This window comes from Aptenodytes forsteri, unplaced genomic scaffold (genome assembly GCF_000699145.1).
Source record: "Aptenodytes forsteri isolate BGI_AS27 unplaced genomic scaffold, ASM69914v1 Scaffold142, whole genome shotgun sequence".
Lineage (NCBI taxonomy): Eukaryota > Metazoa > Chordata > Aves > Sphenisciformes > Spheniscidae > Aptenodytes > Aptenodytes forsteri.
In genome coordinates, this window is record NW_008794598.1 from 5,087,971 (window position 1) to 5,112,575 (window position 24,605).

Sequence of the window (24,605 nt, forward strand, 5' to 3'; positions counted from 1 at the left end):
GCACAGCGTAAGAGATCTGCAAAGCGCTTTGCCTCTGTTGCTGGGAGACAGTCGGAGGGAGCTGGGGCTGCTTGAACAAACACGCTTTTCTCCTCGCCTCCTCTCTTCCCTCCCCACCTATGGGTGTTTGTTTTTTTTTCCCCTCTTGGTGACTGGTTATAGGAAAAGCTTGGCTGGAACCAAGTGATTCTTGCTCCAAATGATCCCATGAGACTAAAGAACCTCACAGGCTTCCAGATGCGCTGAAGTAAATGTCTTTTAGATAAAGATCCCAGACAGTAGGTACAAGAGCGGCTCCAGCTTAGAAATATACCTTGTAATGAAGATAATTGACATAAATCTTCAAAGCTTAATGCCCTTAAACTTCTGGAGCTTGAACTGAATTGACCTCGAGACCCAAATTCTGCAGCGAGCCCTCAGGGTTGTGGCAGTTATCCCAGAAACCCTGCCGCAGCTTGGGTTCGGTGCCTGCCTATGGAAGTGAATAAAACAGTCAGTACCAAAGTCCTTGGTCTTATTTGGAAATGAGGCTTGTTTTGCACCGTCCCTGTATTTCCCTCCAGTCTTGCATGGCCTTTATGTACCGATGGTACATAAGGGCACCGTGAAATTTCAAGGCTTTGCTGGGGAGTTTTTGCTGCTTCGGAGGGGCAAAAGCAGATAAAGCAGGTGGTTCTTGCCAAAATGGTGACTGGCAAAAATGTGCATCGTGAGACCTAGGTTACCTCTGCATTCCAGTCACTAACCTCTGCTGAGAAATATGAGGCAGTTAATACTTTTCAGTTGTGTCACATTGTCTACAGGCTTGAGCAGAAGCTGCTGCATCGCTCACGCGTCCTTCAGGCTCTGTCACAACTAATGAGAAATGGAAAAGTTCTTTAAAACCGAGCCCGTGGAGAGGAGCGGGACTGATGGAGTGAAGGTGACTGCCACAAATGCCTCCAACAGAGGGAAACAGTTAAAAGGCCTGATTAGGGTAGAAGAAAAACTCAGCATCACAAGGCAGACTTTAAATTCCATTTTTTCCTCTTAACTGGTTCCAGTTTAGCTGATCCCACTCTTCTGTTGCTGATACTGCAGAGTTGCTGATTTACACAAGAGCCTTAGGTTAGCTGACAAAAAAAACCCCAACTTTTTTCTTGCAGTTCTCAAAGCTGTATTTCTGGGGCTTCCTTATTCAGCCACACTGAGTCTAAATAGCAAGATCAGATGACACGATGACTAGCTGTGTAATTTTTATCTGAAGCAACGGCTAGTGATGCGAGCAGTTGCAAAATGAACCACCCTGTCTCTGTTTCATTTTTGTCATTTAAGGGCTGCCTCTGTCCACTTGCAATCGGGATATTTTTGCCTCTTATGTGGCCTCATCCTTTTTTAGTGCCTCCTTTTAAACTTGAACTTAAAACACAGAATCCCATTTCTTGTACAGATAGCTTGCAGTTTTTGATTAAAGTTCTGAATGACTTGTCTTCTGTAAGTAAAAGCTTTCATGTCCCAGGCTATCATATCAATTCTCCTTTGTCATTTTTTACCCTCCTGTGAAACCAGGGATCTGATCGCTCATCCTGCCACCCTGTTAGCGACTCCGTTAGCCCTTGTGTCAGCGTCTGATGGCGCCTGGCTTTGTCCGAGACCTGCACGGCCCCAGCAGCCCGATGGAGAGCCCGGCGCTGGGGTCAGGTATTGCCCAGCTCTTTTAGCAAAGGTCACATTCGAGTTCTGGTTGTGTCCAGGGGCAGAAGAGCGATGGACGCTTTTGCCTTATGTGCCGCAGGGCAGCGTGCCGGTGGCAGGACCCACGCATCCAGCGACTTCAAAACCCTTCCTTTAGCTGAAATCTCTTTTGAGAACGTACTTCGCTTCTCTTCCATACATGTTTGAATTCTGATTATTGCTTTTTCAGGCTGGTCTTCAAAGCTCCCAGTAAACTAGCATTAACTGTATTTCAAGCCCAGTAGAAGTGCTCGTCCTCATGGTTTTCTAGGGGCAGAGGATCCATATCCTTTAATGACTCTTCTATAGATCGCATGAATGCCTTCTCCCTGGTGAGATTTTAATGCTACAAGCGCACTGCCTGTCTGCTCCCCATAAACAGGAAGGACTTTATTGGCGATCTGACTTGGCAGGAGCTTTTTAAGACTGTCTGTTTTTTTTGTTTCACCAAAAAAACCCCTCCCTAGTGGAGTTCAGCTTCAAGCTGCCATTGATTTTGATTGGAAGTCAAACTCCGGGCTCCCCGCAGCGTTTCCAGGAGTCCCGCTCGCCGGCCAGGCAACCTTGGGAGCTCGTGCAGCTGCACCAAGCAAAGCATCGCGCTGGGATGCAGGCAGTGCAAAGGCGGCTGGGGGATGAGGTCCAGGAAAACTTGGACTCCTTCCCCAAATCTATCCTTAAAAGACCAGAAAAAAAAAAAAAAAAAAAAAGTTGTGTAAGAGTTGGAGTTTATTCCCCCCCGCTGTCTGTTGCCAGTCGATGTATCGGCGTTGCCTTCAGCAGCAACCGCTCTGAAGTGTCTCGCAGGAATATCTTCTTGGGAGATTTCGGTTCAGGAATCTCTCACTGGGGGCTCTTTATTTAATTTTTTTTTTTTTTTAAATTTTCTGCTCTGTTTTAGATTGAAGACTGGGGTAAGCAACCAAACCTGAGCCTCTTCAGTGTTTCATTGCTCTTTGGAAAATGGTGGGCTTTAGTGCTTTAGATTATTGAAAATTATGAATTGACTAACTGAGTGCAATTTATCAGGTCTTTCATAACAGAACTAACCTAGTAATTGTCACTGTTGGTTTTTCCCTCGCAGCATTGCATTAGAAAGCCTCGATTTACAAATTCTGCTGAAGAGTTTTTGTTGAAAAGTTTCTAGTCTCATTTGACAAAGTATCCTGTAGGTTGTATGAAAATTGCAACTTGCTTTTTTTTTTTTTTGTGGCAAATGCAGTCATTTATATGCAACTCTTAAGTGGACTTGAAAAGACACCATCTCAGGCAGTAGTTCTTACCTTTTTTTCTTAATTGCATGAGGTTTGCCTTGAGCTATTGACTGCGAATCGCTTAAATCAGGGGATGAAATTGTCTTTAGCTCCCTCTCCTGGGTAGTGAAGGCATTTGCCCCCACGATGTTGCTGCTTTTGCAAACTCGATCTATTTTCAAACTCTTTCTAAGCATCTCCGCTCTCAGTGGAAGTGGTGAGGAGCACAGCGTCCATGCACAGGATTGGGAAATGCGATGGTTTAAAAAAAAGAAAAAAACCCAAACCAATACAAAAATACCCAACACAACCCAGACTGAGGTGAAGCCAAGTTTATTTTCGGCATGCTGTGAAAGAGTTAGTGAACTGCATTTCTTAGGCTTTGCTGCTGGTGAAGGTGTGGCTGCATGTTTGTACCGGGTGAGCTGAGGAGTTTGGGGTTCTTTTCCTTCTCCCTAATTTTATGCTCCAGAGGGATGGTTTTGTTGGAGCTGCTTATTTTCAGGCACTGGCAAGTTGTGGAAGGGAAGGCTCTGTGGAGTCCCAACCTCTACGCATCCCTCCTGAGTCATCCATCCTTACGAAGACTTTTCCAGGCAAGGTGTTAAGGGTACCTTTTCTGGGTCAGAGGTACCTTAACATCCTTTCCTTGGATTTCTTCGGCAGTCGCGTGGCAGGTGAAATCCCGGGGCTGCCTTTAACTTTTCCTGAGGCTTTATGAATAATGCAGCGTGTGCTTTTTTTTTTATTTTCAGATTGAGAAAATCATGAGTTCCATCGGCGAAGGCATTGACTTTTCTCAGGAGCAGCAGAGGATCTCAGGTAGCGTACCCAGCTCGTGTGTTGTCTGTCTTGGTTGTGCTCTGTACAAAAACAAGGTGCTGGCTCCTGCGTGCAGAGCTCTTTAACCTGCTTTGGCTCTCAGAAGGGAAAGAAAGGCTCTGGCACAGAAGGAGCAGACCTCGGCTTCCCAGTGTAACGCTCAATACTGCTACCAGCAATTTTCATTCAATACTCCCCTAGGTAGATTCATTTAACTTCATATAATGCAGCTGTCCTTCCCTCCCAGCAGGCTTTTGAGGGAAATGGGCTGGGTGAAGAGCATCGCAGCTGCTACCCCCAGCCTGATGGGAAAGGGGGGGACCCCAATTACCCCAGTGTTGATTAATACTCACCCAGTGACAGCAGCGTGTGTGTGGAGGGGATCTTGTTTCTTGTTGAAACTGCCTGCTTATAGACTTTGGGGCTTAGTATTACTGTTCAGGATATGGTAGATTTTGTGGTGATGTTTTACATCTTTGAATAGCGTTAAACAAAGGCTTATTGCTGAGAATTGTGGAGTTCTTCCGATACCTGGACTCCTTATAGTCCTTCCCTTTAGGTGGAGGTGAATGTTGCTGGCTTGTGTGAGTGGTCTGGGACACTTCTTGTGCTCCTCTGCAAGCTTGCGGCAGTAAAATCAGTTCTGGAGCGGCTGGCTCGTTGCCCCTGCTCGCACAGCCCAATAACCGCTGTGTTCTGGTACTTAAAACTTCACAATTTCGCTCAATGTGTAGGAGGAAGATCAGGTTTTCTGCACGTACAGAAAAAATCTAATTTGCAGCTGAAAGATGGTGTAGGGACTCCAGCCGGTATCCTAGGGATAGAAAGTTCTACTGATCTCCCGGCTCCTACAATTACTGCTGTTCTCGACATAGCCTCTGAGAAAGTCGAACTGATTGCTTACGGTTCTCTCCTGCCTTTCAGAACGTTTGTCTCGAGTTTCTGTTCTTCTCTGGTGGATGGCAACAAAATTTTCTTTAAGCAGTCCGTCTGAAACAGAGCCGCTGCATGTTTGTCTTCTGGCTGGTCTCACGATCCCCACAACACTCTTGCTTTTGTTTCAAATACGTAACGCAGTAGCGAGATGCTCTTTTTTCTGGCTTTTTTTCCGTTACGTAAGTGTGGGTCTGTCCCTTCGGAAATGAGCAGAACCTCTCTGTAGCCCTCCACATTCTAGTGTTTTGTTCTTTAAGGCTCACAAAATCCTTTCAGCCCTGGGAGGACAGGGTGGGGATTTTGTATTTAGAGTGGTACATCAGAGTGACTGTAGCCAAGATATCACATATCCCCCTTACCTCCATGGCAATTCACCCATCCCGGCTGCATGTTCACTGCTGGGCACGTTTGGAAATACAGCTGCTCTGCGGGCACGGTTGGGATGGTTTTCCTCTGGGTAAGACGGCGGCTGATGGGGAAGCGCGGGCTCGGAGGGGCTGTCTGGCCGCCGGTGGGGTTCAGTGTACATTGGGTTGTGTGAGAAGGTGTCCTTTAGAGGCTGGTGGGTTTTCACAGATTAAGAAACGTGTCCTGGGGACCAGGAACGCTTGAGCAAAGCCTGTGTGGGGCGAAGGGTCCTGCTCAGGCAGTTTGTCTTAACTGGAGCTTACCAAGAGCCAGGTTTTAGCTTGGTTGCGATAGAATAAGGTGTAAAGAGCTGCTAACGCCACCCAGCCTCTAAAACAAACCGTCCGGAGTAGCTGGGGTGTTGCGGTGATTTTTCCAGCAAAACTACTGTTTTTCTGCAGCCCATAACATGTTTTTGCCAGAATATTTTAACATTTCTTCTCCAACTTTCCACCTGTAAAACTCTAGATGCCCTATCGTTGCTTCAAATCAGATAAAACTCATCACAGTGTTTTTTCTATATATTTCACCTACATACTTCTGTGACCTTGAAGTACGTAGTTTTATTAATTTTATAATAAAACTTTATAAATAGCGTGTGAGATGATTTTAGTTGTGCATTTTGTCTTTGCTTTTTCCAATTTCCATAAAACAAGGTGAAGAAGGAATCATGGTGTCATTTAGTGCATTGATTTTCCTCAAACAGAGCAACGTCCTCCTCCAGCCATGTTACAACTATTGTAACTCTCGTATCCGCATTGCAGCATTAGAGCGACGGGAGACGATCCTGGGTTAAAACACTCTCATTTCCATAACTGTTGTACGTAGAGGCGGCTGGGGTGGGGGACAGCGAGCCCTGTGCCGAGTTCGTGGTCAGGATCCGGACTGAAGCAGCAGAGCCGGAACCAAGTCTCAGTTAAAAATCTTCCTCCGTTGCTCCTGCAGTGACCTAACTGCATGCCTTGGCTCTGCACATCAAACAGGATCGCTTTGCAGTTTTGCCAGCTTTTTTCCTATACTTTTCGTTCCTTCTTTTGAGGAAAGTAGATGTGAAGGGGAGGTGGAACTAATAGAGGAAGGATGCTTTGATATCAGTGCAAATATCCCTAGACGTGTCTCCATACTGTTTGCAGAGTGGGGAAATAACCTAGCCCTTTCCCAGCTGACTGTCTCAATGCTTCTACATTTCCGAGCTTCTCGGGAGGTTTATTTTAATTCTTCTCCTCCCGGGATGCAGCTTCACTCTGGAAACCAGCAGTTTAAGGAACCTGTCCTCTCTGCTGCTGCAGGCAGAGCCGTGGGTCCTCGGGAGCGTTGTCTCCCATATGGAGCAGAGTCCGTGGTCTTCAAAGGAGGAGATAATTGCTTGGCTTTAACGGTGCCTTTTGAAATGGAGCTGTTTGTAGTGAGGCACAGTGTACAGAGCTTGATTAAATGGACGCTGATGAACTCTGCTGTCTGGGGACCAAAGGTGCCTAAATATCATGTACTGCTCAAGGGTTTTAGAAAATCTACATCTCGAAATTGTTGTAGGAAATGCTTTCTGATGGTGAGACCAGTTCAGCTGTGGCAGCGCTGTCCTCTGGGATGCTTCCCGGCTGACCAAGAGCCACCGTCCCAATAGCCGGGAACAGTCCTGCTTGTTCGGGGACACGGCCTTCTCCGGATGCCTCTTGGATTTCTCGGGGGGAGAGGATCGTCCTCCCCGGCCACTTCTGTTAGGGCAGCGGCTGTGCTGGGAGCAGGACTGGGGTGATGCCAGTTGCAGGTCAGCATGGGTGTCGTGGTGGCCTGCCCTTTGGATGTGGTTAATCTGCCACGTGCCTCAACTTGGGTGATGCTAGGCTTTTTCTGGGTATCCCTGTAGGTATCCATATCCACTAAACAAGGCTGCTTGCAGGAGAGGTGCTTCCCCTCTGTGCTTTAAGCATGAATTCCCTTCTCCGCCTTTAAATCAGGAGCAAAAACAAAAGCAGAACTGGAGAGCTTGTTTGCCTTTACTGCAGCGTGATGGAGGATGCTGGAGAGCTGCCACCGCGAGGGATTCTGTCCTTTTAAATCCTTCACCTCCAAACTGCTGCATCTGAACTGCTCCGGGTGGGCAGCGTCTCTTCTTGATGAGATGCTAATATGGATCCGCACACGCAGCTCACGCTTGCCATAATAAAGCTTCTCTCGTATCCATTTGTCACTCGGATTTTTGCTTTGGTGAGGAGGAATCCACCATGCATTCCCAGTGGGAGTTTAACCTGTGCCTGCCCTAGATACTACGTACTGGTTAGGGCTTATGTTTTCTAGGGTCAAAAGCCTTTGCAGTGGGATGCGAAACGGGTGTGTGGTTTTTGGTCTAATGCGATGGCAACTGGTTAGCATCCTGCTTTGTGACAAGCCCTCCCCTCCCCAAGCCGTGTCCGTAGCTGTAGCAGCGCGTGTGATGGATCGATATCGTTAGTGAAGAGGTCTAACATGGAGGGGAGAGGAGGAGCCAGCACTTCAGCAAAAGCTGCCGTTGTGCAGGGAATTTTCAGCAAAATGGACACCCGTCTCTGGAAGCAGGCGGACCCAGGAGCTGCCTTGTCCTTAAGCCGGGTGTTTTCCCGCAGGCTGTGCTGTGTTACGCTCAGTTTGGGATCCCTCGTACGCAGATCAGCTGCTGTATATATTCCCTGTTTCTCCTTCCTTTCCTATGAGCGCAGCTAGCCAGAGAGCGGGCAGTGCTTTGCCAGCCCCTTGCTGCAAGGATGAAGGGTGTCCTGGGGTGCGTGCACCCTTACACTCTTGTTTTCTAGCAGAGTTTAGCTTTTGCTCCTCAGGACTTTGCTAGGGCTGTTTTAACGCTTCAGATCATATCACAAATGCGCAGGGAGCTGCAGGGAACTTTCCAAATGCTCTCACATCCTCAAAAATGGGTGGGCTTTGAGGATATTGGGGCTCCTGACTAGTTTTGTTTCTGGAATCACTGATTTGCCTGGAAAGGTAAAATGCCTTGCTTGGCAATTACTGCGGAGATGAGTATAAACAGACTCCAAACAGACGAGCAGTTATTGCATACAACTGACTTGGGTCTAGGGAAAGCAGGGACCCTTGGAGTCAGGCTGGAACAAGCCCGGGCCCCGAGACGCTTGGTTTCAGGTCCCTGCCACGCCCCAGACTTCCCATACAAATTTGGGCGTAATAGCTGGTTTCTGTACCATCAAGCTTTCTTCCATAAAACAGGGGAACAAAACTTCCCTGCCTTGCTGTGGTGTTATGGACGAGCACATTAAACTTCTGAGGCCCCTAGATGATAAGATAATTAGATAATTAGAAGCTTCTTGGCATCTTTATAGAAACTGGAGCTAGAATCTATTTCTTGGCCAACAGGTTCGACCCTCTGATTTCCTGGTAGAGCGTGTAAGAAGACTTTCCAAATGTATTTCCCGAGGGTGAGGTGGTATAGGTGGGAGGAACGGAGAAGTCTGTCACTGATCCACGTCGGAGGTTGGGGAATCAAGGAACACTGTCTCTTAAAGGGTACCGGATTCCACCGAACCTTTGCCTTAAAGGGTTTTTTGGCCTGGGAGCAGATGTTTGTATTCAGTCTGTGTCTCTCTGCACGTGTGTTTTGCAGTCACGCATTTATTTAGCTCCAGCAACCCGCTTTTGATCATCTCTTCCTTCCAGATGTGGGTCAGAGAGGTAGGGGAGTACAGGTCTCGCAGCAGAAGTTCAACCCCACTGCACTGCAGCGTCTCACCTCACTGCTGGCTTTGAACAAGAAACCTGTGTGTTGCTCGCTGGGTTACGGTGATTTGTCAGGCAGCGCTTCTCTCCCCAAAAATAGAGGAGATGAGTGGTCTCTGCTCAATAAATCAGCTTGATGCAGGTAGGAGGCATGCTGCGCTGGACAGGGAACGCATTTGGGGCTTGGTGAGTTAACTCTGCCGTTGGCTTGAGACGTGAGGAACGTGCTTGGTGTTTTACTTGACAAAAGAGGGAGAAATTTGTTAGCAGTCTGCATTTGGCTAATTGATCTTAGTTCCAGTAAAGTCGGATGTTGGCTGTATTTCTTGCATCTGATGGCATTAATGACTACGTTCTCCTTGCCTATCCATCTTGCCTAATGCACTGCCTGAGTTTATAGCCCCCTCAGTGGATTTAAGGACTGTCAGCTGAGGATCATCCCCAGCGGTTATTACTGCCTGACTTGGTTGTCTTGCGTGCTCACTTTGTGTGTGGACGGTGGTTTCATCAACGCTTGCTTGGACTTGCAGTTTTTTCTTCCTGGTGACGCTTGGTCGTGTGTCTTCAGGCCACATCAGGTCATGGTAAACTTGTTATCGGTTTCCGTGAGCAAACGGGGTGATGCTTTTTGTCCGGCATGGCCCACGTACTTATTTCTTCCTCCAAACAGACTCAAACTTTGCTCTAAAGGTCATTATTGAAACAATAACTTATAAAAGGACCTTTCTGAGCCCTGGTAGCCCTCTCCCTTTCCTGTTTTCTTTGAAGCATGCTGTGTTACCTGAAAAATGGCTTGCGAGAGGGACTGAATTGCTTGGCTTGCTTTTTTTGCAACTTTTAAATACTCTAATTATTTCTAACTACACTCTATTGACTCTTTCCTCCTCTGCCATCTGCAGACTGTTTAAAGGTAGGATTCTTCAAATGCGGAGCGTAAGAAGGATGGAGCTGAGAATTAGGAGTTTGTTTTAATCAGAAGTTGTGATCGGGCTCTTGCTGGGGGGCACAGTGACTGGATTCATTTGCTCCCGTGTCATCCTCGTAACGTGCAAATGTTTAGTGTATTTTGGACTTCCTTATTTTCAGTCTTTTTCAATCGAGGATGTTTTGGGGCATCTGTTCTCTTCTTTTTCTTTTTAAAGTAAACCCCTCCATTCCCCTCCCTCCAAACACCCCCGCCCCCTTCATTTTGTCTTGATTTGAGGTGGTTTTAAAAACAGAAAACCTGCACTTGGTGTCACTGTAGGTTTCCCCTTTAAAAGCAGAAATACATTTACGAGTGTACAAAAGGCCGAGTAGAGTAAACAATTTCTTAAAACGAAATTCAGGAGCTCAGAGGAAGGAACTGCTGTGGTTTCGTTCCCCCTGCCAATACCCCGACTGCTTCCAGAAATGCTGTAGTAGGCAGCAAGCAGTTTCCTCACCTCTCTCTAGATAAATGAATTCTGAGCCAGCCACAAATCACTCGGAACTGTCAAAGCAGACCTGTAACATTATTTTTTGAAATCCCAAGCCGTGTAGTCCATCATGGAGTAAATATTGAGAAGTCAGTAATTTCCACTGGAGAGTTATAAAGCTGCTGTCTCCCTCCCCTCTCCTGCAGCTTCTGCTGCGAAGGCTGCTCACTGCTTGTACAGTGGATGGAAAAGCTGGGAGGGGTAAGAGGATGAAGAGAAGGGAGGGACAGGCAATGCGAGAGCAGGAGACAGGACTGCGAGTGGAACGGCAAGCGTGGAGCTCGCTGCCTTCAGACAAAGCACGCCGCTGCAGCGCTCTGCAAGGATGCACAATTGCTTGGTGAGGGGACACGGCTGCCTGGCTGCTGGCGGACCAGCAAGGATCGACGGAAGGGAAGGATGGAGACCCCGGGCGAGCGGGAGCTTGTTGCATGAATTCCAGGTTTAGATGCTGCCCTTCTGCACAGGCTGTGTTTAGGGGAGGGAGACAGAAACCTTTTGTGATCTCTGCGTTTCTCGTGCTGCAGCGTGCGCTAGAAAGACTGGCCAGCGCTCTCGAACTCGCCGAGCGCGGCTCACCTGGCAGAGGAGCTCTCCTGTGGACCAGAGCAGCAGGATCCCTTACCCCGAGAATTTCCAGATAACACAGTGAGCTCTGTGTTGTGCAGCCATTGCAGCGGGCGGGGGTGGGAAGGATGGCTTGGAAGGTACCAAACAGCTTCAGCTGACCTGAAGGTTCAAAGAAAGCAAACCTGGTTTTCCTGATCATCTTTTTATTTGCATGTACCCTTGAAACAGATGTGCTAAGAAGCCTGAAAAATTCTGCCTGTCTTGCATAGCAAATTCCCTGATGAAAAGGAGATCTCTGAACTTTTTTTTGGTCATATTTAAGGTCTCGAGCTTTTCTAGAGGAGAGTAACAAGTCACTGGACTCTCTTCCCAGGGGTGAGGGAAGGGAGAGCTTGTCTGCACAGCTTCCGTAGGGTGTTGGGAAGAATCTCATTTATCAGAGGCTGAGAGGAGGTGCCAGGGCATGTCTCGGACTTGAGCTGCTGCAGGAAGAGGAGAGAGTGTGCTTGCATTTGGCTTCTTTTTGTTTTGACGTGGTTTGGAAGCAAGGAACTAACATGCCTCCTCCTCCAGAGCTGCTCCCTGTTTGAGTGAGGGGCTCGGATGCAGCAGCTGCGCTTAGCTGAAGAAAATGAAGGAAGGGCAAATACAAGCACGCACCAAACACCTGGCAGGACTGAATGTGTTGGGTGAAAACCGTACTGATTCCTCTGTCTCTCTTGCTGTCACCCAGCGCAGCGGTGTAGTTAGACTCTCCAGTGCAGCCAGCCCCGTCCGAGCGGCGTGCTGAAATGCCATGTGTCTGGATAGGCGGTAAAATGACAGTGCCAGGACTCTCAGACTCGTGCTCGGGGTCACTCACACCTCTGCTCCTCTTAACACCGTAACAGAGAGAAAAAGCCCTTACCATGGTTTGCCTCTTTCAGGACTGCTTGGGGAAAAAAAGTATAAGCCTTTCTTTTCTTCTGCTGCAGTTTGTGTGCTTTCTTTGTCTTGCATGTCTTCCTGTGGACAGCTGCTCTAGTCTGGCTTCTGCTGCTTTTCTGAAAGTCCGTCGTGTCTGTTTTGTGTCTCAGCTGCATGAAGATGTATTTTCTCTCTAGCTGCTTTGTGCCTCCAATGCGCCTGGCCCTCTCCGCTGGCCCGCTGAGCAGGGTAGTGCATCCGAAGTTGCATGGACGAGAGGACCTGCACAGCTCTGTGCGTTTGTGAGCGGCTCCACTCCATTCCCTCGGCACCTGCGACCTGCGAAGACCTCACAGTTTGTGAGCGGCTCCACTCCATTCCCTCGCACCTGCGACTGGCTGGGAATGCCTTGGGTGAAAGTTTGCTGCCCTCCTCCCGCCCCCTTCAGACGAGCCAAGGAGTGGATCCGCATCCCCGTTGGGTTGGGCTTCATATGTTTGCCTGGCAAGAAACTCGCCTGAGCCCTGAAAGCAGTGCATGTGATGTCATGGTCCTGGGAGTGCTTCTAAACAGTTTGCCTGGGCAAGGTGTTTCTTTTTCTGAGTGTTAACTGGGATACAAATTAAACCCGGAGCCCGCGGAGGCACTGGAAGCTTGTTGTCCATGGTCTGTGCACACAAGAGGAATTGTCTGCCGGCTGATTTGTTGTACTCTAAGCATAATTTTTTGAGTTTCTTTATGGTAATGACTATGATGTGGCAATGCCATCTGTCTTCCTCAGAGTGCCGCTGCTACCGCCTTAACGGTTTTTCCCTTTTCAAGCGTCTGCCGATTCCTCTCTCGTCAGGTTCGCGGATGCTGGAGCAGAGTGTCGGGGAGTGGCTGGAGTCCATTGGCCTGCAGCAATATGAGAGTAAGCTGCTTTTGAACGGCTTTGATGATGTCCGCTTCCTGGTAAGTTGCTGGGTGGGACCCGCGGGCTCTAACAAACGTGTTGGCCAAACCTTTACTTGTTGTTGATACCCCATGTCAGCTGCAGAGCAGATCTGGGTTCCGCAGCCCAGCGGAACGGTCTTGGGGGTGTGTAGAAGGTTAGACAAGGAAGAAACGAGGGTTGTGTTGGGCCAGGATCATTCATCTTCACATTTAATTCAGGTATTACAGTTTTTTTCACTATGATTTTGATATAAAATGTTACTTACTCTGCCCCCTAAATCTTTACTCTCCAGTTTTCTCCAGAAATGGGAACTGAAACTCACTAGTGTTTTAAAGAAATCACTGAGCAGTCTGTGTTCTGGACTATGAAGGAGGTGGTAGACCTCTTGTTGGAAGTATGCTTTCTCTAAGCATGCAGGCAGGATGTTAATGAGCTGTACTTAATTGCATTGACGCTGTTGGCTCTGAAACCTAATGATGACAAGACGGTAATGCTTAATGTTGAGGGTTTTTTTTTACTAACCAGTGGTTAGCACCCAGTGTCCAGAAACTTAAAGCTGCGTGGTGTAAAAATCTGAGAATTCGTACGGAATGATGAACAGCAAAGACAGAAAATCTTGGTGCTGTGGGAGGGTTCTTCCTGCTTGGCTTAAAGAAATGCTTTTTGAGCGTGGACTCCAAGTTTTGCAAATAAAGAATTTGTAAAAATGGATGTAAACCTTTGGAGAAGTCATTTGGGCTAATGTAATAGCCTGCCTTGGAAAGGGAGTGGGGGCAGCTCTTTGGTACTGTGGGCGGTGCAGAGAGGTGATATCCAGGAGAACGTGTGCTTGACAGCTGTATTGTGAGCTGGGTGAAGCGGGTTCAGAAAACACAGCGGCCATCCGACAGTGGTGAGGGTACGTGGAGAAAGGAGGGAAGACTGGATAGGGCATGGACGGAGGGGCGAGGAAGCGCGTGTCGGAGCAGCGTCAGTAGGGGTACTTAAAGGCAGGATGTAATTACGCTTTTAAAATACGACCTGACCAACAGGATAAATGTCCCTGTGAATGCTGTGGGATCTCCAAGCACCCCTAAAAGTTGAATACTGTGGCAGTATCCAGCCATACCTCCTGGCCTCCATGGTAAGCAGCTTATCCCTTTGTCTCCCCTTAGCCTGGCAGGGCCGACGCTCCCCGAGAGAGCTGGATTTTACTGTGGTTTATGCACCTTCAGTAGAGGAACCGCCGGCGACAGGCAATGGTCTTGCCACGCACCCTTCTGCCTCTGCCGTAGCCCGTTCGTACAGCTGTGCGTGGCACCTTCCCTCTTCCCTGGGGAGGATTTGGGGCGAGAAGCCCCGGGCGCCAGCGCCGGGCTCCAGCGCCGCCCGCAGCCATGCAGGACTAGGGACAGCTCCCGCCGCCGCTCCCCGGCCCTTCCTGGGGGGCTCCGGCCCCCCCCCGTGTCCCACCCAGCCGGTCCCAGCCCTTTGGTGGACCCTCGGCCACTGGGACTGCTGAGCTGCCGGCAGGCGCATTCAGCTCTGTGCGAGGTTTCGGCATCCCCTGCACGCTGGGGCGGTCTGATTCAACTTCTGGGATGCTCTGGAGATGGTATAATGAATTTAAATTAAATAGTACCCCATCGATCCCTGCTTGGGATCCTCTGCTGATGGATCTTTGACCTTTGTGGTATCAGTGGGCTGCTCTCCCTCCAGCAATTAGCAGATAAAAATGCCTTTACTCTGACTGGCCCTGCCTGACAAGTGTGATGATAGACCCCTCTCAGCACAGAGTTTAATAACGAAGGAAATCAACTTTCCACTTGTCCCCACAGAGGTAGGAGCTAGAGGCTCAGAAGCAGGAATTTTTATTGACTGTGCTTATTTGCAGTAAATAGCAACACTTAGCTGCAAACTGTCTGACGCAGAATTTTGTCATTTATAAGATGAAGGCAAAGGCTCCTTGTACGTGTCTCATAATGTGATTTTACGGTGTACGTGGTGGGAGTTGCTGGATCACGGCTGGATGTTTTTCTTCCCCAGCCAGTGCTGGGTAACCGCTCCCAGTGTAGGAAATCGGCTTCTGCTGGTTTCGGGAGGTGGGACGCTCGCCTCAGTCATTCCTCTCAATTTTAAAAGTTCAATTTAACAAAGATTTCCTGCAAACCCTGGCTGATTTCCATTTTGCTGCTTATCCCTTTTACTAGGAAGTTGACTCTGGCACCCATGCCAAGACTGGCTTTAAATCCTTTCATCCAAGTCCTGGGAACTTCAAGCTAATACAGTTGGCCCAGTATGAAGATTTAATGATTAAGGATCTTTTCCTCTGTGATGTTACTTGCCTTCAGCTTCTGATGTGGGAGTAAAACCTTCAGATACAGTATAAGTGAGGAACAAGTAGTTAATTTGTTTTTAGTAGTGATTTTGATGTTCTCAGATGAATTATTAAAGTTGTTGTAAACACTGAAGCTGGCTAGTGCAGCGAGTACTGAAAGGATCGGGACGCTTGGCTCCTGGCATGGCAGGCTGTCCGTTCCTTTTCTTTTTTACGTAACAATTTGTTTATTAACTGCCACTTTCAGTCGCTAACAAAGAATATTTCAAACTAAGTGGCATTATTTTCCTGGAGTTAAATGGTTTCTGTGAAAGGATTAGTCCCTATTAGGGCCTCATTATATTAAATATTTCAAGGTCCAAAGAATGCTGGGTAATGGTTTGCAAATTGCCAGATGGGCTATGAGGCTAATTAAGTTTTAGTAGCAAAAATTAAGAAGTCGGAGTCTTTTGATAGGGCAACGCTCTTGTTTTCTGTGTAAGATTTCGCACTGCATTACTCCCTGTCGGTAGTGCTGCGGGGTTTCTTTCAGTACGCCGAGGATGCTCCCTTTGCTGCTGCAGTCCCCAGGTGCCCGTTCGTGAGCAAACAAGAAGCTCGTGCGTTGGGCAGACAAGAAAAAACGTTGCAAGAGCAAACTGTTATATGTGTGGTGACAGTACAGCTGTAAAACAGAGGCAGCGTCCTTGAAAAGAGCTCTTTAATATACTGCCGAAGAATGCTGAGCCTGCAGTAGATAGTAACTTAAAGCAGGATTAAGAAAGCAGTCTAACAAAGAGCATATCCTGTAACTGCAGCGGGGACTGGGTGAAATCCGGTGTTTGGCGGCGCAGTGGCGTTTGGTGCTGTTCTTCGCTTAAGAAAAATAGCTGTTTAAAATGTACTGTCTACCCAGCAGGTAGTACGGAGTCGGTAAGAGACAAAAACTGGAGGGTGCAGAAGCCTGTGGCCCTTTTTAGTGCTCTTGTAGCCCTTCGTGTAGCCAGTTCTGGTTTCAGGAATTCCTAATTTCCTGTGTATTTTCAGTTGGCTCTTGTGTTAATTTGCACCCTGTATTACAAAAGCCCTTACCCCCCGATAAGGGAAATGACTCACGAAGGCACGGTATGGTAAAGCGATTTTGAAAAGTGCTCTGTAAATATATTTGGTTTCTTAATTAGATGTTAATCTAGGAAGGCAGAAACATGCATTGTTTTCAAGAATAACAATTCCGTTTTCAGAAATCCAGAGATTCGTTATTAGGTGATTAGGTGTGCTCTCCGGACACGCGACCGGCCGTCTCGCTGGTGATAGCTCTGTGCAAGCTGCATCTCCAGCAGCACCGAGGAGAACCGGTGAGCGGGGAGGGGGCAATAATCCTGCTCGCTCTCTCGGGGTCTGCTCATACGCTTTTAACAGGCAGCACTGAAAGCTGAAAGAGACTTTGAAGACCTCTTGACAGGTTTACGTTGAAGAGGCAGGGTTGGAGATGTAAACCGTAATGTGAGCCGTGAACATTTTATAGGTTTTCCTATAAAAAGGGAAGGTAGAAGTGTATTTTAGCAGATAGCTGGGGTGGGCTGTGAATGTCGAGCCGAGGCTTCTCTGCACTTGGGAATTCCAGCTCTGCACCTGGGACAAAGTTTTAGCAACTTCCCGCTGGAGGCCTCGCGCTCCAGCAGGAGCCCTTGCCCACAAGCCTGCGAGGTCAGCACTTCTGCTGTCAGCAAACTAAAAACTTCTGTTGCAGTTCAGGTCTGCTTTGGTAAAGAGAGTGATGACTGCAGTCAGGACTGACCCTCCTCGTGCGTCTGTCTCTACCAGTGCTGTTTCTCTTTTGGGGGAATTCAGGACAAATAATAGAGTATTACTTGTAGTACCCGTTGGTTCTGAGCGGTGTCAGACAGGGCTTGTCGGGAATATTCTCACTTTTGGAACTTGTAGAGATTTCTGAGGGCTTGTGAATTGGTTATCGGGGAAGAACGAGTCGACACAACCATGGTAAGGAGAAGGGAATCACAAGTGTTAACGCATAAATGCAGTGACTGTCATCCTGCCTGGACACAGCTAGTAGGTGTTTTAGGAACTGGAGCTGGGGTGGGACGCTGCAGACGGGCTGAGTTTGCAGCACTGGCCTCACTGATGCGTTGCTTTGTTCCAGCACTGAAAGCAGAGTTTCTTGATCGGTGTTTCCATGATGTAAAATTCTTGTTAAATCTGCAGAAGAAAACAAAATGCCGCGGCGTTTGATACGGCACACGAGAGCATCTCGGTGACGCTGACCGGTTTCACAGTCAAATGCAAAACCAAGAACACTTTTATGACTAGTTCAGAGTAAAGGATCTTGATCGAGTGTTGACTTCAGTCAAGGGTGGGTATCGCTAACAGAAGTCAGCAGGATTATTTAAACATCAGTTTGACGTGATGTTAAAGCTTACTTGCCCATGTACGTGTCTCTGGGAAGGGACTGAAGTCTGCCTTTATTTCAGATTGTGTGTAATCTCTTGGCTTGGTTGAGGAAAGAAAGGGGCTATAAAAGATGGATTTAGGTAGCTTAGTTTTCTAAAAGACTGAGTTCTCTTTCCAAATACCAACACCTGCATATTCGGCCACATTTCTGTGTCTGGAGAAATTGTTATATTTCCTTTAAGTTGCCTACAATAGCTTTGTTGTGGTGTTTACGTGCAATGCTTAGGAAAGAGGCTTTCCCTGGTTTTCTTGCCGTTACCCTCCAGCACTAACCCTGCAGTCCAAGGGAGCAGCTTCTTTCGCTCACCCTCTCCGTTGCCGCTGAGTGACTTTCACTGCCGGCATTGCTGGCTTGGGGCAATCGGACTGTGACACTCAGCTTCTGCTTTTAATATGGGGCTTTAGTTCGAAAAGCAGTCTGTTCAGCCAGCCGGGGATTAAATAAAGCTAAAATGGAGGCGGCGCTTCAAATTCTCCTTCTCTGCTTCGCAGCCTACTGGAATTCTTTCGTCAGAGGGGAAAGGTTTATTTGTGCGATGGGTAAACAGAACTGAATTGAAGCTGCTAGCTGAGTATTACTGGCATTGGCTGTGCTGTCCTTGACTTAGCAAAAATACAGCTTTGCAAGTAGAATAAAATCCTCAGCAGAATTACATGCCAAATGTTAACAGTACTAATGAACCAAGAATGCCCCGCCACCCAAAAGAAGCGAGCCCTGCTACCTCCCACGTGGAGGAATGCAGCCCTTGTGTGCGCGCAGGGTTTCAGGGGACCCATTGCCTCGTCCTTCACCGGAGGAGGAAAATAGAAGGTCAGATCACAAAACCGTAGCAATGAGTGAGCAGTGTCATTCAGAAAAATGCACTATAAATCGACTTAATTGGCCTTGACCGGTCATGAGCTGGGGGAGCTGTAAGAGTAGGAAAAATGTCACAAGAATATGGACCAAGAGGGATTCTGCTGCTCCTAGAGCTTGGTCCCGTCGTGTCTGCTGTGATCACCAGTGCCCCTGCAGCAGATGCTCCCTTCGGGAGGCCCGCGGGAAACTGGTTTTGCACTGTGAGATGCACAGCGCATCCCAGTGCCCTGCAGCAAACGCAGGAATGACCTGGAGGGAAAGGCCAGGCTGGACTCCGCTGTGTTTTGGGAAAGAAGGAACGTTGCCAGTGTAATAAGAAGGAATTGCAGTAAGTCATGGTGGAATTCCCCTGCAGAAGTGGGGAAGGAAATGCCATTACCTGCACCCTCACTACAGTATTTTGTGATCCCACAGATCCCATAAATGTGCCTGAGATGCTTGCGAAAGCTTTTCCCTTCCCTTGGAGGGCTGAATGTTTGCTCCTACCCCAGACAACTTTTCAGGCTGGCATCTGAGAAGGGCAAACCTCACATGCTCTGGGAATTGTACCATTATTCTGTAGCTGAACTTCAGTCCAAAGATATTTTGATTCACAAATGAGCAGTGAGCAGAGAACATAAACCATTTTTTGTAGCTTTTTTTTTAATTGTTCAAGCCTGGAGCCTGGAGCAATTGTACCATTATTCTGTAGCTGAACTTTTTATTCAGTCCAAAGATATTTTGATTCACAAATGAGCAGGTAAAACAGAACATAAACCATTTTTTGTAGCTTTTTTTTTTTATTGTTCAAGCCTGGATTCCCATGGAGTGTGTGGAAAGCAGCTAATGCTGATTCAGTGAGACAGCGTCAAAAACGGAAATCTGTTCTCCTTGTGCAGTGCCGTGGGCTCCTCTGGGTTTTTTTTTTTATATTTTTTTTGTAATTGGAGAGAAGTAGTAGAAACATGATGGCATTGGAAGAATGGGGTGTCTGCAAATAATTTAGAGTACTGACATTAATTTGTTTAAATGTAATTCAGTGCCATGTTAGATTAGCCTGCAGTGGTCTTCGTTACAAAAGAGCCTTCCTCTTCTCTCCTCTGCGTGTGTGCGCAAGCAAACGGCTGATAAAAATGTAGAGCTGAGGCATTGGCTTGCTGCGTGAGCAGAGCTGAAGTGCAGCTCAGTGAGTGTCTGCCAGGCGGGGTCCGAGGACAGCCCTCCCGGCACGGAGCTGGGTCTCCTTCGCCCTGCAAATCCCCGTGTTTCGGGTGCTGGCTGACACCTGCACAATCTTCCTTTTCACTCGATACCCGTCCCGCTGGAGCACGGGGCGTCTCCTGGAGTCCTCAGTGAATTGTAGCTCTGCTTTGCATGATCCGCTCCCTGACTACCCAGCTTGGCTCGTAGATGCTGGTCCCCTGGGCAGCGGCCAGGCTTTTAGCATGCCCTGAGAATGTGTGCGCCCCAGAGCTTTTTTTTTTTTTCTGTTTTCATATAAAACTTGTCATTTTATAGTACTTATCCGGGGAAGACTTAACTGACATATTCCGGTAGTGTTTTGAACCCAGTAACGATCTATGAAGAATAGTGACCTGTCAGAGATCCCACAGAGAAGGTTTTACTGCTTCTACACTTGGTGAAACGAAGAGAAAACTTGGCGTGATTGCAGCTGTTGGAGAATACTTTAGTACAGACCCGGGTAAGCCCCCGTGCGTAGACTGTGCCTGGGCCGGTAGGCTCGGTTCCAAGCTGAAGCAAGTTCTGTTCGTCCAGGCGGAACCTCTTGAGTGGTTGGTTCTGGACTCGGTCTTCCCGAAGCCCGCCACCGCAGGGCAGAGCTTTGCAGCACATTTGGTGACTGAGCTTGTAAATACTGCTGATGCCTAGAGGTGCTGGCGATCTACCCTTCAACGATTGCTGATCAGATTTGGGGATCTCTTTGGCCTGGTTCACGCCGGCTGGCGAATTTATTACTGAAATGGCTTTCATTTAGTTTTATGACATGGGCAGGGAGTACATCAGCCACATTACATGGTATTGTCTTCTGTTTATCATTGCTGCCAACCTACTGGAAATGCGTTTCTTCCTTGGTCCCCAGACTGATTTCGATGCCCTGGATGAACGCCCCGTAAGAGTGGAATTGGACCCTTGCGTGAGGGCTTCTGCCAAGAGTCTGAGTGGGAATCAATTCATAACAATGAAATGAATTTTTTTTGACAGCTCTCCAGTGGGTTTCAGATACTACTTGGGTGGTTCACAAGGACTGTGCTTTGTCCATGGTGGTACGGTTTTTTGGGTTTTCTCCGGAAGGGAATGGTGAGAGCGGAGACATGCAATGCTCCGGGGTTTGAGAGAGCCTTTCGGCCGCTCACCCGCGGCTCTGGCTGGGGAAACGCGGCAGAGCTGCGCTGAAGCTCCCCAGATGATGGAAAGGGGCTGCACGGAGAGCAGCGAGTTCGGAGTGGATTTTGAGGAGCAAAGTGGGTGGACCAGAACTGGCAATTTAGAGGATACTCACACTTGATTCATTAGTAGCTCCAGGCCCAATAAACATTAAAAAAGCCATTAAAGTAGCAGTTAATTTTTTTTCTCTCAATAAAATTGCCTGAACTTGACAACCATGACCGATTCCCTCCGTTGCCATTGTCACGCTGCCAGTCTGCATGGGGAAGAAAATTAAACAAAAATGAAGTGGCTGTGTGCTAATCTAGGATTTATTGTAGGGTTTTGTATATGAGCCCTTTCCACAATCAATGCTCTGTGAAGAGCTAGAGCTTCGTCGTCGTGCCCTTGGCTAAACAAATACTTCTTCTCCCCTAGTTTCCACTGAACTATCTCAAACTGCAGATACCATTAAGGGAAGGCACGAAACCCCATGGATCACGAGGCCAATTACAAATACGTACTCATGTAACCAAGTGCTGGTCCCCCAGCTCTGAAATTGGGGTGTGCAGGTCCCGGCTTCGGGGTCGTCAGCCTGCTCTGGGATAAATAGGCCACTGGCACGGGTTCGTTGGAGGGGCTGAGCAGCCAGGGATGGCTGATGGAGCTGTAGGTATTCAGCATTGCCTGTAATCAAGGCTCTATTTTGGGAGTTTTTAGCTTTTTTTCTCGTCTGTAAAAGGGGGTGATGCTCTGTGCTATCACCGGGGGTCGCGGGTGAAAAGCCCCCAAGTGGAAATCATGCAGATATACAGGCAGAACGCAAGCTTGTTTCTAGGACAAGCTTACAAATCAGTCCGTTAACGAGGCATTAGCTGCTCTTGTCCTGTTGAACAAGATATATTAGCAGGGCTTTCTACTCCAAGCGCAGATCCGTACAGCCCCTTATGCACTAAGGGGGTGAAGGCTGGCCAGGCTCTGAGCAGGGCTCGGCCGGGGGCTCCCCGCACCCTGCTCAGATGGGTTTGAAGGCACAGCTCGGGGGGGCTGGATGAGGCCAAATGTGCAACCTCCAAACCCTGCAGGGAAAGAGGGCGCTTCAGCATTAACTACTAATAGATTTGGGGACGGGGAGCTCGTTGCCGGCTGCAGTGGCTTTGTCAGCTCCCAGGAATACCTTCGCTATAGCTCATCTTTCTGAATTTCGCTGCCTTCCCTTATCCTCCGGATGCTGCCTGAGGCTGTGGGGCCGTGAAGCCCGGCGGCTTTTTACAAGTCTGGCGGTGGGAGTAACCAGGAGCTCAGGCAGAGCCGTGCGGGGCTTGCCAGATCCCCTTGCTGAGTATGTAACTGAGCCGCTATATTCTGGACTGCAAACCCTGTACTGCCTGCTTGCATTAAGTTACTGAAAGCTGCAGCTAGCCAGTACGAAGGTGACCAAAATGAAGGTTCCTGATCCTTTTTTCATCTGAAAAGGAGAAATCTAAGTGGCGTTGAGGCTAAGGAAGGTGCAACCTCTGTTTTCAGGACTTGCTGCGTATTTATCCCTGTTTAGGCTGGGTCTGTGGTGAGCTGGATGCATCTGCATCTCCCACATCCAGGCTTTTGGTTGCTAAAAGTAAAGCAATGGCAGTGGCAACAAAATCCTTGACAAGATGCAAATTGTCTTGAATGTACTGAGGGGAAAAAGAAAAAGAGCTTTGTATGCATTAATCTTAAGAAAAAATGGATGCTTTGGCTCATCCAGCTGAAGACACGCTGCTATAGATGTTTGCAGAAGCCTTTGTAGTCTGGAAAAGCTGTGTTTGGGTTTTGCATCTGTGGCTTTTAATAGCAAACACATTCTCTGGTCCCCGTCTTCCCTGCAGTCCGTCGCCTGTCTTTAATACAGGGTTTAGTAATAGAGACAGCACTTGCGTTAGCGTGAGCTTAGTGAGACAGTCGGGATTCATTAAACTGCATCGCTGGCTGGATAAGACTACATGTCCTGTACGAAACTTTCTTTGCCTTGGGCCCTTCCTTAGCTGGAAAGGGAGGATGGACTGAAGCCAGGCTCTGTGCAAGAAGCAGCATCTGAAAATTGGGTAGTTAAGTGCCTGCAGAGTGTCCTGCTGGAGGAGGAATGCTGGCAGATTTCAGCAGCTCTGATTTTGGCACGCTTGCCTTCGGGGTCACCTAACTAGCAGGATGGGATGCTACCTTCCTACGATGTAACCTCTGACTGTGCTTTTTTTTTTTTTCCCCCCCCTTTAATGAGAAACCTGGAGCCTTGCAGGCTGTTTAATTACAGTGCAAGATGTGAAGCATGACTAAAAGCAGACCCTTTCTCTAAAAGCTTGTGTTTCTGCAGGTGGGTCGGCTGCACCAGCGTCCTTTGGGGCTCCCCGGGGCAGCCCAGACGAGGACACGGGTCACTGGCAGATCTCTGCCCTCCTTCAGGGTGATGCGGAGGGCAGAGACGGGGTTCAGAGGTGCCCCTCACGGTCGTGTGTATTTGTGCCTTTCCATGGAGGGAGCTCTGAGGAAGCTGAAGGCCAGGTTGGGGGACGAAAGCCCCTCCGGACTGTCTGGCAGCCAGTCTCTGCCAGTTTGGGCCCGGGGAGTGGGATTCACCTTGCCCAGTTTCAGATGTCTGTGGCCGGGCTGATCGTTTGGGCTCTTTGGATTGCCGGTGGGAGCGGAGGAGGACTCATCTGGGTGATGCGTTTCACCCCGTTGTAGATGCACTTGCACTGGAGAAATACTTCCTTCCTCGGCCTAACACACGTGTGTGCAGCTGAAGCTTAGGGGGGAAATTGTGCTCCTGTGTCCATTGCAAAAAAAATTTCAGCCTCTGCTTCCTGGTGGATTTTTTTTAGTGATCATCCCAGCTCTTCTGGGAATAAAAAATTGCCAGAGATTTTTCTACCAAGACCGATGAACGTGTGTGCATGGTGCCATACTAAAATCTGGATTAACGCAAGGATGTGTGTTCTAGGAACAAACCCTGAACGAGCCACCTGCAGTGCAGGAAATGCTGAGCCCTAGTTCCTGATGGAAGCGAGGAGAAAACGGTGAGGTGTTGGGATGAACGGGGCTTTCGGATGTCCCCCGCTCCCCCGGCGTGGATGAATGCGAGAGGTCTGGCCCGGGTGCAGCCCTGAGCTGCGCTCGGTCCGTTCAGCCCCGCAGCCGGGAGAAATGCGCAAGGTAGAAAGCACTTGTCACAATAAATAAAGTCTGAAATACGTCTTTGGAAAGTCTCTTTGATTCTAATTGGCATTTCTGAGGCTGCTGCTGGAGGATCCTAGAGGACCAGGCTAACAGCAGAGCGAGTCCCTGGGAGCTTTCCTCTCCCCTGCCTCGGGCGTTTGCTGAAGCTGTCCTCGGAGGACCCAGCGAGGGGCTGACGGCGAGCCTGGGGTCAGGCTGCCAGGACTGCTCTGCAGCCTTCAGCAGGGCGCGTGGGAGATGGCATCTTTTGACCTGGTTGCCAACCTGTGTCAGCACCAAAGGGGACCTTTGTTTAAAAAAAAAAAAAAAAAAACAACAACAAAAAACCCAAGGAAAAAAAGCTAAAAACGAGCAAACAAAAACCTGTATTGGGATATTGTTTAAAAATCAAAACCAAACTCCCCCAGAAAACCCTCACAAACCCTCACAGCAGTTTTTTCTGAAATTTTGCAGCCCCACGTCAAGGCAGGCTCCCTTTGAGCAGCCCTTTGTAGCGAAGAGGCTTTGTCTCATCTCGGTGATGAATGCCTTGTTCCCTTTTCCTCCGCGAGCTGCTGGGTGTGGACGTGTCTGCGGTCATCCCCTCCTCGGTAGAGCAAAGAAACGGCTCTTGCCCTGGTTCAGGGACGAAACTAAGGCCCTTCAGCGGCCCGCTGGCCTGGCGCGAGCCAGCGGTGCG

At 48.5% G+C, this 24,605-nt stretch overlaps 1 protein-coding gene across 1 annotated transcript in view; it reads left to right on the forward strand.

Annotated features, from left to right (window-relative positions):
• The window catches only part of ANKS1A (ankyrin repeat and sterile alpha motif domain containing 1A), a 79,727-nt gene that overhangs the window by 39,700 nt on the left and 15,422 nt on the right, over positions 1-24,605 (forward strand). Inside the window, exons 12-13 of the mRNA XM_009272857.1 lie at positions 3,722-3,788; positions 12,636-12,742. Coding sequence (XP_009271132.1) covers positions 3,722-3,788; positions 12,636-12,742 — 174 coding nt within the window. The remainder of the gene's footprint in view (positions 1-3,721; positions 3,789-12,635; positions 12,743-24,605) is intronic.